The sequence below is a fragment of the Pithys albifrons genome, unplaced genomic scaffold (genome assembly GCF_047495875.1).
Source record: "Pithys albifrons albifrons isolate INPA30051 unplaced genomic scaffold, PitAlb_v1 scaffold_46, whole genome shotgun sequence".
In the NCBI taxonomy this organism is placed as follows: domain Eukaryota; kingdom Metazoa; phylum Chordata; class Aves; order Passeriformes; family Thamnophilidae; genus Pithys; species Pithys albifrons.
This window is the reverse complement of record NW_027286061.1, coordinates 342,081-357,660: the sequence shown is the minus strand read 5'-3', so window position 1 is coordinate 357,660 and position 15,580 is coordinate 342,081. Positions and strand designations below refer to the sequence as shown.

At 55.0% G+C, this 15,580-nt stretch overlaps 1 protein-coding gene and 3 long non-coding RNA genes across 4 annotated transcripts; all 4 read right to left on the bottom strand.

Annotated features, from left to right (window-relative positions):
• Nucleotides 1-275: 275 nt before the first annotated feature.
• Nucleotides 276-2,280, bottom strand: LOC139685245 (uncharacterized). Its single transcript, XR_011700059.1, has 2 exons — nt 2,203-2,280; nt 276-913 (listed from the first exon to the last, which is right to left on the bottom strand). It is a non-coding gene; the product is annotated as an uncharacterized lncRNA (long non-coding RNA).
• Nucleotides 2,281-4,683: 2,403 nt separating this feature from the next.
• Nucleotides 4,684-6,540, bottom strand: LOC139685241 (uncharacterized). The gene is made up of 3 exons (XR_011700057.1): nt 6,522-6,540; nt 5,651-5,730; nt 4,684-5,097 (listed from the first exon to the last, which is right to left on the bottom strand). It is a non-coding gene; the product is annotated as an uncharacterized lncRNA (long non-coding RNA).
• Nucleotides 6,541-10,066: 3,526 nt separating this feature from the next.
• Nucleotides 10,067-11,542, bottom strand: LOC139685246 (uncharacterized). Its single transcript, XR_011700060.1, has 2 exons — nt 11,500-11,542; nt 10,067-10,716 (listed from the first exon to the last, which is right to left on the bottom strand). It is a non-coding gene; the product is annotated as an uncharacterized lncRNA (long non-coding RNA).
• A 22-nt stretch (nt 11,543-11,564) lies between these two features.
• Nucleotides 11,565-14,930, bottom strand: LOC139685240 (uncharacterized). Its single transcript, XM_071581899.1, has 5 exons — nt 14,657-14,930; nt 14,020-14,282; nt 13,270-13,367; nt 12,974-13,059; nt 11,565-11,625 (listed from the first exon to the last, which is right to left on the bottom strand). Exons 1-5 carry the CDS (start codon nt 14,928-14,930, stop codon nt 11,609-11,611), a joined length of 738 nt encoding a protein of 245 aa, XP_071438000.1. The 3' UTR covers nt 11,565-11,608.
• Between the last annotated feature and the right edge of the window lie 650 nt (nt 14,931-15,580).

The window sequence follows — 15,580 nt, the reverse complement described above, 5'->3', positions numbered from 1 at the left end:
CACCTTTTCTATTCCACCCCCCTCCTCCCAATCCCAGACCAGCACTTATTACTCTAGTCCCACAAGCCCTAATACCCACCACCCAGTGCCTAAAATCCCTACCCCACACCAACCCTGGACCACATGCAGATGCTTTGCAACAGACACACTCCCAGCGCCCCAGTGAATTGTACCTCAGCCCTCCTGTCCCAAACTCATCTCCATAGTCCCTATACCAGTTTTGCTCTCCTCATCTGTGGCACTAGTGCCACCAGGAGCCCCTCAGTGATTACAGCTCTATACCCACAAGCTTTATTTCACTGCCACATCTTCTCTCAGCTCCAGCTCTTCTTCTCAGTCAGGCAAAGCAGCTCCAGGTTCCCATGGCAAGATCTTCCTTTTTGCTCCGGCTGTGGCACCTTTTCTATTCCACCCCCCTCCTCCCAATCCCAGACCAGCACTTATTACTCTAGTCCCACAAGCCCTAATACCCACCACCCAGTGCCTAAAATCCCTACCCCACACCAACCCTGGACCACATGCAGATGCTTTGCCACATCCACAGACACACTCCCAGCGCCCCAGTGAATTGTACCTCAGCCCTCCTGTCCAAAACTCATCTCCATAGTCCCTATACCAGTTTTGCTCTCCTCATCTGTGGCACTAGCGCCACGAGGAGCCCCTTAGTGATTACAGCTCTATACCCACAAGCTTTATTTCACTGCCACGTCTTCTCTCTCAGCTCCAGCTCTTCTTCTTCTCGCAGTCAGCAAAGCGGCTCCAGGTTCCCATGGCAAGATCTTCCTTTTTGCTCCGGCTCTGGTTTCTCCTACCATCTTTACAGCTCCATCAACTCTGCTGCCTCAGCTCCACTTCCTCAAGTTCTCACTGCCTCCGGATAAAAGCTGATTCTGACTCCCTCTGCAGCCCGGGACTGTTGACAAAAGCACAAGTCAGAGTTTATCATCACTTAACTATCTCTAGGAGCTGTCACACAGCTCCACACAACACCAGATAAATAACTAAAGAAAAAAATCAAATAACATTTAAAGGTAAATTATAATAAAATGAAATGCCTTTACTGACATCATTTGTAATATTACTCTAAACACGAAATCCCCAGAATGACAGCATCCCATCTACCCTTCTCCTTTGGGGGAGCATCCCCGGGCATTGGCAGCTTCGACAAAGCAAGCCGCGCTGCTTCCCTGGGACACCACCTGCACTAGGCTCCTCTTCAGCACTCCCTGCATTGGCAGCCACACGGCCTCAGCCCGGCGTACCTTGCATTGGCAGGAGCTAGGAGCCCACCCCATCGCACTCTGAATTAGCAGCCACAGTGAACTCCGACCCAGCGCTCCCTGGAGGGCAGCCCGGCACCCGCGGGAGACAGGCCCCGCCTCCGGCCCGTCACCCTCGCGGCCCTCGCCGAGCCGCGCCGCGGCCCCGGCCCGCCGCCCTCGCGGCCCGCGCCGAGCCGCGCCGCGCCGCGGCCCCGCCCCGCCGCCCTCGCGGCCCGCGCCGAGCCGCGCCGCGGCCCCGCCCCGCCGCCCTCGCCGCCCGCGCCGAGCCGCGCCGCGCCGCGGCCCCGCCCCGCCGCCCTCGCCGCCCGCGCCGAGCCGCGCCGCGCCGCGGCCCCGGCCCGCCGCCCTCGCGGCCCGCGCCGAGCCGCGCCGCGCCGCGGCCCCGGCCCGCCGCCCTCGCGGCCCGCCGCCCTCGCCGAGCCGCGCCGCGGCCCCGGCCCGCCGCCCTCGCGGCCCGCGCCGAGCCGCGCCGCGGCCCCGCCCCGCCGCCCTCGCCGCCCGCGCCGAGCCGCGCCGCGCCGCGGCCCCGCCCCGCCGCCCTCGCCGCCCGCGCCGAGCCGCGCCGCGCCGCGGCCCCGGCCCGCCGCCCTCGCGGCCCGCGCCGAGCCGCGCCGCGCCGCGGCCCCGGCCCGCCGCCCTCGCGGCCCGCCGCCCTCGCCGAGCCGCGCCGCGGCCCCGGCCCGCCGCCCTCGCGGCCCGCGCCGAGCCGCGCCGCGGCCCCGGCCCGCCGCCCTCGCGGCCCGTGCCGAGCCGCGCCGCGGCTCCGCCCGCCCGGCCACCCCACGCCCGGCACCCGCAGGAGATGCGCTCCGCTCCACTGCCACCGCCCCCCCCGCCCCCCCCGCCCCCCGCCCCCCCCCCAAGCTCTTGCGGCGGACCCACTCCGGCTCCCCTCCCCCGGACCGCGGCGCTCCCTCACCGACGCTCAGCGTGGATCCACCGCCGTCTGCCACCTCCGCGCCGAACTGCGGCAAATACGTGCCCTCGCACGGTTTTTATAACCGCGGAGGCCACGCCCACGCCTGCGTGCCCCAGCCCAGCCAATCCCGGCCCGCCCGTCGCTGCCCTGACTCTCTTTCCCCAAGCGCGCTGGTTCTTCCAACCCCGCGGCTGCCGCCGCCGCCTTTCCGGGGGCGATCTCCTCTGCTCCCCGCCCTTCCCGCGTTCTCCCGGGACAATTCCCACCGGGAGATAACCTGGTGAGCTTCCACTCGCCCTTCGCTGGCCCCAACAGCCTCTGCCGAGCCTGCGGCAGCGAAGCCGCGGCTGCAGGAGCTGCGCCTGAGGAGAGTAGCAGGGCGGGGCCAGGCTGAGGGGCCGGGCCGCGATGCACTGGGCAGAGCTTGCCGAGATCGTACCGGATTGAAAAGGCGGGCTATCATTGGACGGAGCGGAGAAAGGCGATCCGTGATTGGTGGGCCCGGCGCGGCCACGAGCAGCGATTGGCGGACCTTGAAGCTTCAGGCTTCCTTCCTTGGTTTCTCTTGGACTCCTGTTGTGTGTCACTGGGTCCCTGGGGATGTGGGGGTTTCTGTAGGACGCTGGAAGATCCTGGCGGTCCCCGGGATGCGCTGGGGGTCCCCAGGTCTCCGAGGCTGGCATTCCTGATGTGTAATTTATGTACATATGTAAAGTTTCTTGAACTTTAAAGCCTTGATCTTTGTTTAAATGGAAATTGTGTACTTATAGGCAGCATCTTAAAAATAAAAATCATTCACTTCTGTTATGGGTTCAGGATTTGGGTTGGAGGATTTTGCTGCTGGGTTCTTTTCTGAGGTTTTTTGGTTGGTTTTCTGGTGGCGTGCCTTAGGTTACTGTGGCTAAAAATGTGAAGAAGAATAAAGGTGAAAAACTCTTGAAGCATTTATATTATAGTAAATAGTCAAAGGTTGCACTCTCCACTAAATACCATGTAAGAATATTGTTTTCAAAAAGCATAGAAATTAAAGGTAAATAAAAAAGAAAACACTGGAGAAAATCTGTTGATTTATTCATCTATACAATAGTCACTTGATCTTGGGTCCGAGGCATGGGGCAGCTATAGCAGCCTTGGGTTAAGAGCTATTTTCACATGTGCCCTACTTTTTTTAGGTTAGTTGTGGGCATTTGCATAATGAATGCCATTTATGTTTCTGGAGTGGTCTAAGTAGGATTGTGGAGTCCGCCAATAGGATCTTTGTTTGTGGAGCCAGCCAATAGGAGCTTTGTGGAGCCCGCCAATAGGATGTTTGTGGAGCCCGCCAATAGGATGCCGTTCTTCCGGCGGGGAGGCGGGGCTAGCCCCGGGCGGGAGCTGCGTAACAATGACAGGCGCGCCCGCCAATGGGATGCCGTTCTGCCGGCGGGGAGGCGGAGATAGCTGAGGGCTGGACCCGACGAGACTGACAGGCGGGGCCCCCAATAGAATACCGTTCCTCCAGCGGAGAGGTGGGGCTAGCTGCGGGCGGGAGTCGGCGAAGACTGACAGGCGTTCCCGCCAATGGGATGTCATGTCGCCGGCGGGGAGGCGGGGCTACCCGCGGGGGGGAGCCGCCTGAAGACTGACAGGCACGCCCTCCAATGGGTTGCCGCGACCCTGGTGGGGAGGGGGAGCTAGCCACGGGCGAGACGACGCTAATGGGGGGCCGTACTCCCGACTTGCAGGCCGTTCCAGCGTCGTTGCTATTAATCGGCAAGCGCTGTGGCTTCCGCGGCAGCCAATGTGGCCCCGCCGGGCGCTGCCGGCACCTCCGCGCCCTCCCTCCCGTCTCCGCGCTCGCCGGTCCCGCTCGACCCGCGACGGGGCCTGCACCGCCTCCCGCCTCCCCTCCTTGCCCGCTCCCGGCACGACCCCCGCCCCTCCGCCCCTCCGCCCCCCCGCCACAGGCGGGCTGAGCGGCCCCGCAGCCTCCGCGGCGCGGCCCTGGCCCGATGCCCCGGGTAGCGAGGGGGGCTGGAGGCGGCGGGCCCTGCAAAGGACACCCCCAGGGCAGCTTCACATTCCAAGTTGCTCTGGTCTCCCCCAGCTCTCCATTTCTTCTCTGCAGAGCACAGCTGGACTCTGCCGGCCCCGGAGACCTGGGGACACCCAGCACCTCCCGGGGACCGCCACGGTTCTCCCAGGGACTTAAAACGACACCCTAAGACTTCCAGGTACCTCCAGGGTCCAACAGGAACCCAGAAGAACCCCCAACACCCCTAGGAGGCCCCCAGAGTCTCCCACCATGCCCCGGAACCCCGGAACGCCGCAAAACAGCTCCAGGGATCTACAGGGAATTCTTTTTTTCATGGATTTGGATTGCACAGCCTCCTGTATTTTTTGTTTTACAAAGCCTGCAAAATAAAACGAGGCGCCTCAAAACCTTCTGGGTTCCACCGAGGCTTCCCACACTCATCTATTTTTCGTGTCGTTTTCCTCATTTTTTTTTTAATTTATTTGATTCTTTTGACTCCATTATCATTACCATTACAGGCCGTGCAGGGCGGCGCCGTCTGCCGCGCCCGCTGGCCACGCCCCCGCCCCGCTGGCCGAGCGGTCAAGGCGCCCGCCTGGGGCGCAGATGCCTCTGTCCAAACTCCGGTTCGAATCCCGGCCTCGGCCGCTCCCTCGGCCTCGCCGGCGCCGCCTGGCGGACACGGCCGAGAATTGCATTGCAGTCCAGCACTCTCCCAGTCGGGGATCGTCTCTTTCTCTAGAGCAGCGCTTTCCCCTCCGCACCACCCAGCAGCGACCTCTGCGCCTGGCAGAGGCCTGAGGCATCCCACTCTAGGCTCTGGGCTTCCTTTCCTTTCTTCCACTGCAACCGTCGTGCCAAGCAAGGGTTAAAATCACACGCTGTAAGGGGAAACGCAATTACTGAAACAGAAATAAATGCCAACTACACACCACCTCACTGCCTAAAGGTCCCTCCCATCCCAACCCAGCCCACTCTGGGATTCCAGCACGATTCCACACTCTCTCCCTGCATTTATTTTGCACCATTTCCTCTCAAATTCAAATTCTCAAATTTAGGTGCTTTTTAAAGCAGTAATTTAAAAGTCATTGCAGGAATAAAAAGGGACTATAAAACATCCAAAAATCATTCCTACAGCCGTCAAATCATTATTAATTGGAAGACACTTCCCTCCTCTCTATCCTTATTTGCTGGAAAACCTTACAATACCAATTGCCTCTTTTTAGGGTGGTTTTCTTCCACAGCTCCTTTCTCCCAGGTCAAACCTCCTGAGATATTCAGGCCTTATTTGGAGGTAAATTTTTTCCAGGGGGATTTTCCCACTTTTGAGCAGACCAGAGAAGATTTTCCAAGGTCCCCAAGACATTTCTGCACGTCACCTGTTACTGATTACAGAGCACAGGATAAGGCAAGAACAAATTTGGCAGCACTTACCACCTGGAATTTTCTTTCTCAACAAATTGCTGCTGTTCCTCCTGGCTCTGGAGGTTCCTGCACGAGCCCTTCTTCCAGCCCTATCACAGACACACACGAGCAACACGGGCATTACTTTCACAATTCCTGACCCAAACCCTTGCCTTTCCTGCCCAAAGCTGAGGGAAAGCTGACAGAGTATTAACAAATCAGCTTTGCTGACAGCAGTCAGCGCTCCACTCCTTCGGACGTTGCAAAACTTTGTAGGGAACAGACCCAAATTCTAAACTGCAGTCTAACTCTCTAACAGATTTTGTTAGAGAGAGAGTGAGCCGTGACTCATAGAACAGGAAAAAAAGACTGCACAAGGAATAACAGAAGGTTTCTCACAAAGAACTCAAGTTCCTCTTTCCCTCATGCCGGGACTGCACCATCCAACTCTGGCATTTAAAAGACAATAGGAGTTGTTATTAATACTTTAACTTCTGCAACGTGGTTATTTCCCAGAGAACTGGGCCAGCACTGAGCTGCTTCCATGTGCCTGCAGCACTTTGGGGAGTAGCAAGATGATGTCCCACTTGTGCTTGGAAAAATTCAAGAGAAGGAAAAGTCAGTTCCCTTTTCCCTCGCTGACCCATAACCAAACCAGTCATGTAGGACAACACAGACTATTCACAGAAGGCATAATTCAACAGGGATAAAAATGGGAACCAAGGCCCCCAGAATGGGAAAGTAAAATCATGCTGCTTTTCTAACAGGAGCACAAAAAACTCATTCAAGCCTGAGAGGAAATTACAAACCACAAGAAAAAAAAAACCAAAAGAAACACTCTGCCATGATACAACTCTCTGATCATTCCAAAGGAAATTCTCCACAGATCATAAGCAATTACCAATCATTTCGCCTCTGTAATTAAATAAGGACTTGGGTTTCTGTTCAGGTGCTGGACGTGTCCATTGAAGGTTCAGGAGTCTCGTGGGGTTGTTTAGGGCTGATCCTGGCAGGCCCGGACCAAATCCAACCGTCCTTATCACTGCTCCGTGCTGAATCTGGGGGGAATATTTATACAGTTTAGAAATACTCCCCTTCCCTGCTACTCAGTCCTTCTTTACACATTCATGGAGCAAATTTACTCCATCCTTTCTTCCCAACAACAGCTCTCCAGCCCCAGTCCCAGCTCTCACAGGCACAAACTAAACCCACCTGAGGCAACGGTTCTATCAGCACCTGGAATTCCAAGCTCCCCGGGCCCTGCGCTGCTCATCCAAACACTCACAGCTCCGCCCACAGGCTCTATGTTCCCAGAGGGAAAAACGACTGGACGGGACACACCTCGGACATCACAGTTCCTCTCATTCCTGGTGCCCTGCAAAGTCACAGGAAGTACAGTCCCTCTCAGACCCTTCACCCCTGAACACGAGGACACCTGCACTTTACACTGGATCCCAGGGACCTGCACAAGTGTGTTCAAGTGAGCACAAGTCGATGGCTCCCTCTGACACATCCAGCCCTCCCTTCCCTCTGAGAAGTCCCAAAGACTCCCACTCCACCCCTGCGTCTGTGCCCTGTGCAGCACCCGCACCGAGCTCAGCTCTCCCCTGGCCCTAGGACATTTCTGCACATCACCTGTTACTGATTACAGAGCACAGGATAAGGCAAGAACAAATTTGGCAGCACTTAACACCTGGAGTTTTCTTTCTCCACAAATTGCTGCTGTTCCTCCTGGCTCTGGAGGTTCCTGCACGAGCCCTTGTCCCAGCCCTGCCACACACACACAAGAAGCAACAGGCACACAGGCGCTGCTTTCACAATTCCTGACCCAAACCCTTGCCTTTCCTGCCCAAAGCTGAGGGAAATCTGACAGAGTATTAACAAATCAGCTTTGCTGACAGCAGTCAGCGCTCCACTCCTTCGGACGTTGCAAAACTTTGTAGGGAACAGACCCAAATTCTAAAGCGCAGTCTCACTCTCTAACAGATTTTGTTAGAGAGAGAGTGAGCCGTGACTCATAGAACAGGAAAAAAAGACTGCACAAGGAATAACAGAAGGTTTCTCAGAAGAACTCAAGTTCCTCTTTCCCTCATCATGCCGGGACTGCAGGACCCAGCATTTAAAAGACCCTAGCATTTAAAAGACAATACAATTGTTACTGATTCTTAAACCTCTGCAACGTGGTTATTTCCCAGAGAACTGAACCAGCACTAAACTACTCCCACATCCCTGCAGTGCTTTGGGGAGTAGCAAGATGATGTCCCACTTGTGCTTGGAAAAATTCAAGAGAAGGAAAAGTCAGTTCCCTTCTCTCTCTCTGATCCATAAACAAAGCAGTTCGGTAGAACAACGCAGGCTATTCACAGGAGGCCTGATTTAACAGGGATAACAATGGAAACAAACAAAGCCCCCCAAAACAGGAAGGTAAAATCATGCTGCTTTTCTAACAGGAGCACAAAAAACTCATTCAAGCCTGAAAGGAAATTACAAACCACAAGAAAAAGAACCAAAAGAAACGCTCTGCCTTGATACAACTCTCTGATCGTTCCAAAGGAAATTCTCCACAGATCATAAGCAATTACCAATCATTTCGCCTCTGTAAATAAATAAGGACTTGGGTTTCTGTTCAGGTGCTGGATGTGTCCATTGAGGGTTCAGGGGTACCGTGGGGTAGTTTAGGGCTGATCCTGCTGAGAGAATGCAGTCTGATAGCCTGGAGTATCCTCTCTGCCAGTGAAGTGCTCCTTGTCAGGGGTTGTGTCATGCCATCCTCAGGCAGCTCAAACAAGCCAAGGAGGGAGGGCCTGCAGCAAAGGAATCCTGGGGGGAGAGGGGAGAGGAACAGTGAACAGGTGAGGACAGCCTGTGCTTCACAAGAATGCTCAGATTACCTGGAACCCCTTTGCAGAGACTTGCTTAACTCCTGGCACTGTCCCTGTCCCAGGGAAGCTGCACTAGTGTCCTGGGTTGAGCTGGCAAAACGCCAACTGTCCAGGACAGAGTGAAGAGGGTTCCTTCTCCCCCCAACCAGCCAAGGGAAAAAAAGAAGAGAGAGAGAAAAGAAAAAACCTCAAAAGCAGGTTTATGCTGGAACTAACTACATGTATTTACACAGAAAAGAGAAAATTAAGAGGAAACTACAATATAACACACACTTACACAAGTTATGTATAACAAGAAATAATTTCCCACTTCCCAGTAAACACAAATTCTACCATTTCAACTACAAATCATTCTAGAGAAGTCAATTCTTCAGAGACAGACTTAAGCAGAGAGAAAAGCTAAGAACAAACATTTTACTTCCCTAAGATAACATGATGGTAAGCTGGTAGTCCGGGCTTGGGCCTCCCCATCCCTCCTGGGACAGCAGAGTGTCTTGCTGGGACCACAGCTGTGAAGCAACTGCCTAAGCCACTCCCACACACCAGCTCTTACCCCTTTTGAGATGATGCAATATGGTATGGAATACAATATTATTGGCCAGAAGAAGTCAGCTGTTAGCTAGCTCAGTCCAGCTCAAGTCAGCTGACAATTCCCAGGCCTAGCTGAACTTTTAAAAACTAAATTTAGGCCCATCTGGCCAAACCCATAACAACTAGGACTGTGGGTCTGGGTCCTCTCCAGGCACAATGCAGCTACTGATAATAACAGCATCAGCAATGCACTCATTTTTTTATCAGCTCAAATTGCCATGATAGAAACCCAAGAAAAGCAATCCTTTTCCAGATTGTAACTCCAGAGGGCTCAGGGACACTCAGCATGCACAGACAGAGCAGCACAGACACAGCAGAGGGCTCAGGGACACTCAGCAGGCACAGAACCTGCAGCACAGACACAGCTGAGGGCTCAGGGACACTCAGCATCCACAGAACCTGCAGCACAGACACAGCAGAGGGCTCAAGGACACTCAGCATGCACAGAACCTGCAGCACAGACACAGCAGAGGGCTCAAGGACACTCAGCATGCACAGAACCTGCAGCACAGACACAGCAGAGGGCTCAGGGACACTCAGCAGGCACAGACAGAGCAGCACAGACACAGCTGAGGGCTCAGGGACACTCAGCAGGCACAGAACCTGCAGCACAGACACAGCAGAGGGCTCAGGGACACTCAGCATGCACAGAACCTGCAGCACAGACACAGCAGAGGGCTCAGGGACACTCAGCATGCACAGAACCTGCAGCACAGACACAGCAGAGGGCTCAGGGACACTCAGCATGCACAGAACCTGCAGCACAGACACAGCAGAGGGCTCAGGGACACTCAGCATGCACAGAACCTGCAGCACAGACACAGCAGAGGGCTCAGGGACACTCAGCATGCACAGACAGAGCAGCACAGACACAGCAGAGGGCTCAGGGACACTCAGCCACTGCCATGGCTCTTCATGCACAGGGCACAAGCTCAGACACTCTGAGAGCAGCAGTTATGGAGGGAGAAACAGCTCATCTCTCAGACAATCTTTACTTACCCAAATCTTGAACAAAACAAACACTATCTGGGGTAAGAGTTAGCTGTGCACTCAAAATGTCTAATTTTATATGAGCTGCCTGAATCTCCCACGTCCATGCAACTGAACAGGAGACAACCATTAGTTATAGGCCATCAAGGGGATAAATCTTCATCTTTAAAATAGCATATATTTGAGCTGATTGCTAAACTAAGTGCTGTGAAAAATAAGGCCTTTCTGAGGTTACCAGGAAAACCTTACAAAAGCCAAGTTCCAATGAACAAGAAGACACAGCAAGATCTTGCCTTCTGCCTACAACACACTTCATTTTGCTGATTAACAAACCTTAGCAAGAGACCATTCTCACAGAGGCATTTCTTCTCTGCTGAATGCAGCCCAGGGATGCAGAGCCCAAGCCACCTACCCTGCCTGGGCACGCTGTGAACCAGCTGGATCCTGGGATTGTTCACCATTTGCCCCACAGGATCATGTTCTTCCTTCCCAGCAAAGGCCAGCTGGGAGAATGCAGTCTGATAGCCTGGAGTATCCTCTGTGTCAATGAAGTGCTCCTTGTCAGGGGTCGTGTCATGCCATCCTCAGGCAGCTCAAACAAGCCAAGGAGGGAGGGCCTGCAGCAAAGGAATCCTGGGGGGAGAGGGGAGGGGAACAGTGAACAGGTGAGGACAGCCTGTGCTTCACAAGAACGCTCAGATTACCTGGAACCCCTTTGCAGGGACTTGCTTAACTCCTGGCACCGTCCCTGTCCCAGGGAAGCTGCACTAGGACTGTGGGTCTGGGTCCTTTCCAGGCACAATGCAGCTGCTCATATTAACAGCATCAGCAATGCCCTCATTTTTTAGCAGCTCAAATTGCTGTGATACAAACCCAAGAATAGCAATTCTTTTCCAGATTACAGCTTTTCTCTAAGTACATTCAAAAAGAGTTCTAGTCCTGGATCCGGTTACTGTCATTCAATTTGGGCTACCTGAGCCCCCAGACTGCTGGACTGCCTTTCAATCTCCAGAGCTTTCCCCCAGATTCCACTTTCAGGCTAAGACACTACAGCCTGTCAGGTTGTGAGTATTCTCAGGCCTCCTGACTAGGACAGTTACAAGTCAAAAGTGGGCCCAGCTTTCCAGAAGGAATGCAAGCTGACAGTAGCCTAATTCCCTTCAGTGGAGCTCTACTCAGCCAAATCCAGGCTCAAACACAGCTCAAACCAGCTCTGCCATTTGCTTTGAAAACACACTTCCCTTTGTGCAGTGAAGGATGAAAAGGTATGAAAAGCCTCAAGCTGAGTCTCACCACAACAGTGGGCCTGAAGAAATGCCAAAGGAGTTTATTGGAGGGGCCTATTCTGGTGAAAGCTCCTACTTTTCAGACCTCCAACAGCATCACCAGCAGACCCTGAAGAAGTGTGGCACCTACCACAGCTTGGGGTACTCAGTGTCCATCACGGGAGGACATTCTGTTAATGTCTTGGTGATGCCAACGGCACGGATCTGCTTTTCAACTTGTCCCAGACTCTTTCTGGATTTCAGGAATCATCATTTTCTGCAAAACCATTCCAAACCTGTTAGTGTGACATTTAGAGAAAATGTCTTAGAATGATTTATCACCCTATGGTGACCAAAGAAAAGGAGAAACCACATAAAGCACCAGGAAACAGAGAACACAAGACAATTTGTTTCTTAACAATTGCTGCCCTCTTACATAGATGTTTACACATATAAACTTGTTACAAAGGATAAAAACCAGAGACAGCAATGATTCCCTTTTATGACCCGCTCAGGAGATCAGTAACTTGAACTATCAGTGAGGAACTGTGGGCAGAAAATCAGAAATGAACCCCAAAAGGAGAGGCACCCGGGCAGTCAGATTAGCGCCAAACCTCCTTTGCCATTTCAGCCAGAGAGACAACTCTTTCCTGCTTCAAAGGCAAAAACTGCACAGCAGCCTGAAATACAACCCAAGCCAACAGAACACACTCCCTTTGGCTGTATGCTGCCAAGTATTTCCTGCAGAGCTCATGCCCCATTTCCTGTGCCATACTGGTTAATGAAGAGGAGAAAGCAACGAGAAAAAGGATGAAGTAAAACTCCAGATGAAAACAAGAGAATTGCTTTAGAGTCAGCAGCAAAATGCATTCTAAGAAGGAGACAGAAAGGGCAGCCTTCATAAATGTTCCCTTTTACTGAAGGGCATTAAGTTGCTGCTCCAAAGTTTGCCTAAAAACTGCTCATCTTCTCCGGCACCACAACACTGAAACGTGGAACGCTGGAAGCACCACTTCCATTTGGTTGGTGGAACACCATTGGAAGAACCCTGTAATTCTTGCTCCTCTACAGGAGGCATCAAGCAGATTTTAAAGGATTAATAACAGACCTTGTGTGATCTGTGTAGAGATAACATCACGAATTTCATCAGCATGGCCATCTGCCTGGGGATGATTTCAACAATGTGTCACAGCTTTGACAGAGGAACGTAAACCCTTCCTCATAACTTTATTCTCATGAAGGCCAAAATGACACAAAAGCATGGAATGTTTCCCAGCATGAACACAAACTGCAGAGAGCAGTGGTCAGAATGGCTGTGCTGTGTGACAGGGCAAGTGTGTTGCTATTAGCTGGAGATTAAATGGAGACACTTTCAGACAAGTAACGACATCACACACACCAGGAAAGGAGGAGAACTACACAAGTCCTTTAGTTCCATTCCCTCAGTTTTCATGGAGTGTCACCTGCTGTGGCCACTGCCCTTTATGCCCCCTTGACTACAGAGCATTTGGAGCAAGTCCCTGGAGCCACCAGAGTCCCACCCATGTACAGGATGCCTGATCTGTGCAACTGCACACTCTGAACCACTCGTGTCACACTGGAGCTTTTCAGAGCAAGGAACTTACTTTTGATAAGTTTTGTTGGTTTGGAACTTGGAAGTCTTTGGAATAGCAGAATGAAGACCTGTTTCCTGTACCAGTCAACTGATTCACTGGAAATTTAAAAGAACAGTTATTCAGTTCACAGTGGGCTTTGACTGGTGCTGTCACTTTACAGAAAACACAGATAAAGTTGTTCCCATCTCTTTAACTGATAAATGTGACATTTTTGCTCCTGAAGTGTTAACCTTTGGCATGACTGCACACTGCAGAACCAAAGCCCACAGAAGTCAGTTTTGAATGCAATTTGAGCTCATACTCACGGGGGCATATGCTCCATGATGCTGTTTAGCAGGTCAAAGCCTTGGGGATCACTGGCTTTCAAGGCAATCAGCTTCAGGAATCCCCCCAACACTCCAGGCTGCAAGGAAAGCAAACATGAAGCTCTAGGCAACTGTTCTTCCTAAGTGGCCCAGCAGAAAGTTGGCTCTGACCATCGAAGACACGCAACAGTGCAAAAGCATCCCTAACCTAAACCAGGATTCTGATCCTGCAGTGCAGGACAAGGAAGACACGTTGTGGCTCCTTCTCACTCACTCACTCCCTCACTCCACTCACTACACTCACTCCCTCACTCACTCACTCCCTCACTCCACTCACTCCACTCACTCATTCACTCCCTCACTCCCTCACTCACTCACCCACTCCACTCACTCCCTCACTCCCTCACTCACTCCACTCCCTCACTCCCTCACTCCCTCCCTCACTCCACTCACTCACTCCACTCACTCACTCTCCTCAAGCCTGTTCTGAACACAAGCCCTGAGAGTTCTGCTGGTCCGCATGTTCCACAGGAAGCAAACAAGGTAAGAAAATTCTGGGAAACTGCCACTTGCCAAAACCAAGTGCAGGAATTTTCCATCTCGGCTGACAAAAGCACAGGAGCCCAGGATTCACCTCACCCCCAGGACGGGAAAGCACCCACCGAGCTGCACGCAGAGTATTTGTCCGTGCATGGAGTGCCACTGAGGCCCAGCCCAGCCCAGCCCCTGCCCCGCGGCCACGGCACTCACGATCTTGGCGGCGGCGCTGCGGGCGATGGTGCCGGCGCCGCGCTCCAGGAACGCCTCTGGAGCAGCCGCACCGGCGGCGGGATGTTCCCCGCGCGCTCCCGCGGCACCGGCTGCGGCAGGTGCGGGAAAACAGCGCCATGAACGCACACGGGATGTGGCATCGAGCAGGAGAGGCAGCACTGGCGACAGCGCTTCGTACTCCGCGCCTGCGCAGTAGCGACGGCGCTGGGTACTCCGCGCGTGCGCAGTAGCGACGAAGCGCGCTGTACTCCGCGCGTGCGCAGTAGCGACAAAGTTCCGTACTCCGCGCATGCGCAGTAGAGACAAAGTTCCGTACTCCGCTCGTGCGCAGTAGCGACTGCGGCCTGTACTCCGCGCGTGCGCAGTAGCGACTGCGACCTGTACTCCGCGCGTGCGCAGTAGCGACGAAGTTCCGTACTCCGCGCGTGCGCAGTAGCGACGGCGCTCTGTACTCCGCGCGTGCGCAGTAGCGACTGCGGCCTGTACTCCGCGCGTGCGCAGTAGGGACAAAGTTCCGTACTCCGCGCGTGCGCAGTAGCGACGGCGCTCTGTACTCCGCGCGTGCGCAGTAGCGACGGCGCTCTGTACTCCGCGCGTGCGCAGTAGCGACTGCGACCTGTACTCCGCGCGTGCGCAGTTGCGACGAAGTTCCGTACTCCGCGCGTGCGCAGTAGCGACGGCGCTCTGTACTCCGCGCGTGCGGAGTAGCGACCGCGCTCCCTCTGCCGAAGCGCCGGTTCGATTCCCGCGCTCGGCCGCCCCCTCTCCCTCGCCGACGCCGCCTGGCGGACACGGCCGGGAACTGCAGCGCACTCCAGCACCCTGCGTGGTGTCCCGCGTGTCGCCGCGGAGGGGGCAGCAGCCCTGGAGGGCTCTGCTGGTCCCGCCATGGTCTGAGGGGCGGCACCAGCCGGACTGGGTCAGCCAAGGTGGGTCTGTCACGGCCGCGCCGCTTCTCTCGCACGTACGTTCCCCCTCCTGGCACGGGACCCTGCCCCCCCCCCCCGTCACGTATTTCCCGCCTCTCCAGCAGGGGCTTTTCCCGCCCCTCCCCTCAGCTGCGCTGCCCCGCCCACCGTGAGGGGCTCAAGGAACGGAGAGGCGAGGCGCCATTTTACGCCGATGCGGGGGGCACGGGGCGCAGAGCGGTCGTGTCGGAGAGCAGTGAGGTGTCTGTGGCGTTACTGAGGGGAGAGGTCAGGTATGGCACAGCCTCAAAGCGATGTAAAGCCAAGGGAACCGTGGGGGCAGAGCTGGGACATGTTTTGAGGGGAAAAGGCGAGGTAAAGTGTTAAGAGTCGTCCCCGGTGAGTGCGTGAGGGAGCCGCGGATTCCCGCCCCCACTCCTCCCGCCGCTCGGGGCAGGGGCGGGGGGCAGAGGCGGGTCCCGCCCGCCGCTCCGGGAGGCACAGGCGGGTCCCCGCCGCTCCGGGAGGGAGAAGGGGTGTCCCCCATGCTCCTGGGGGGCTGTGAGGGCTACACGGACAGCGACAGGTGCCGTGAGGGCGGTGGGGGGGGCTCGGCCGTGCCGTAGCTGTGC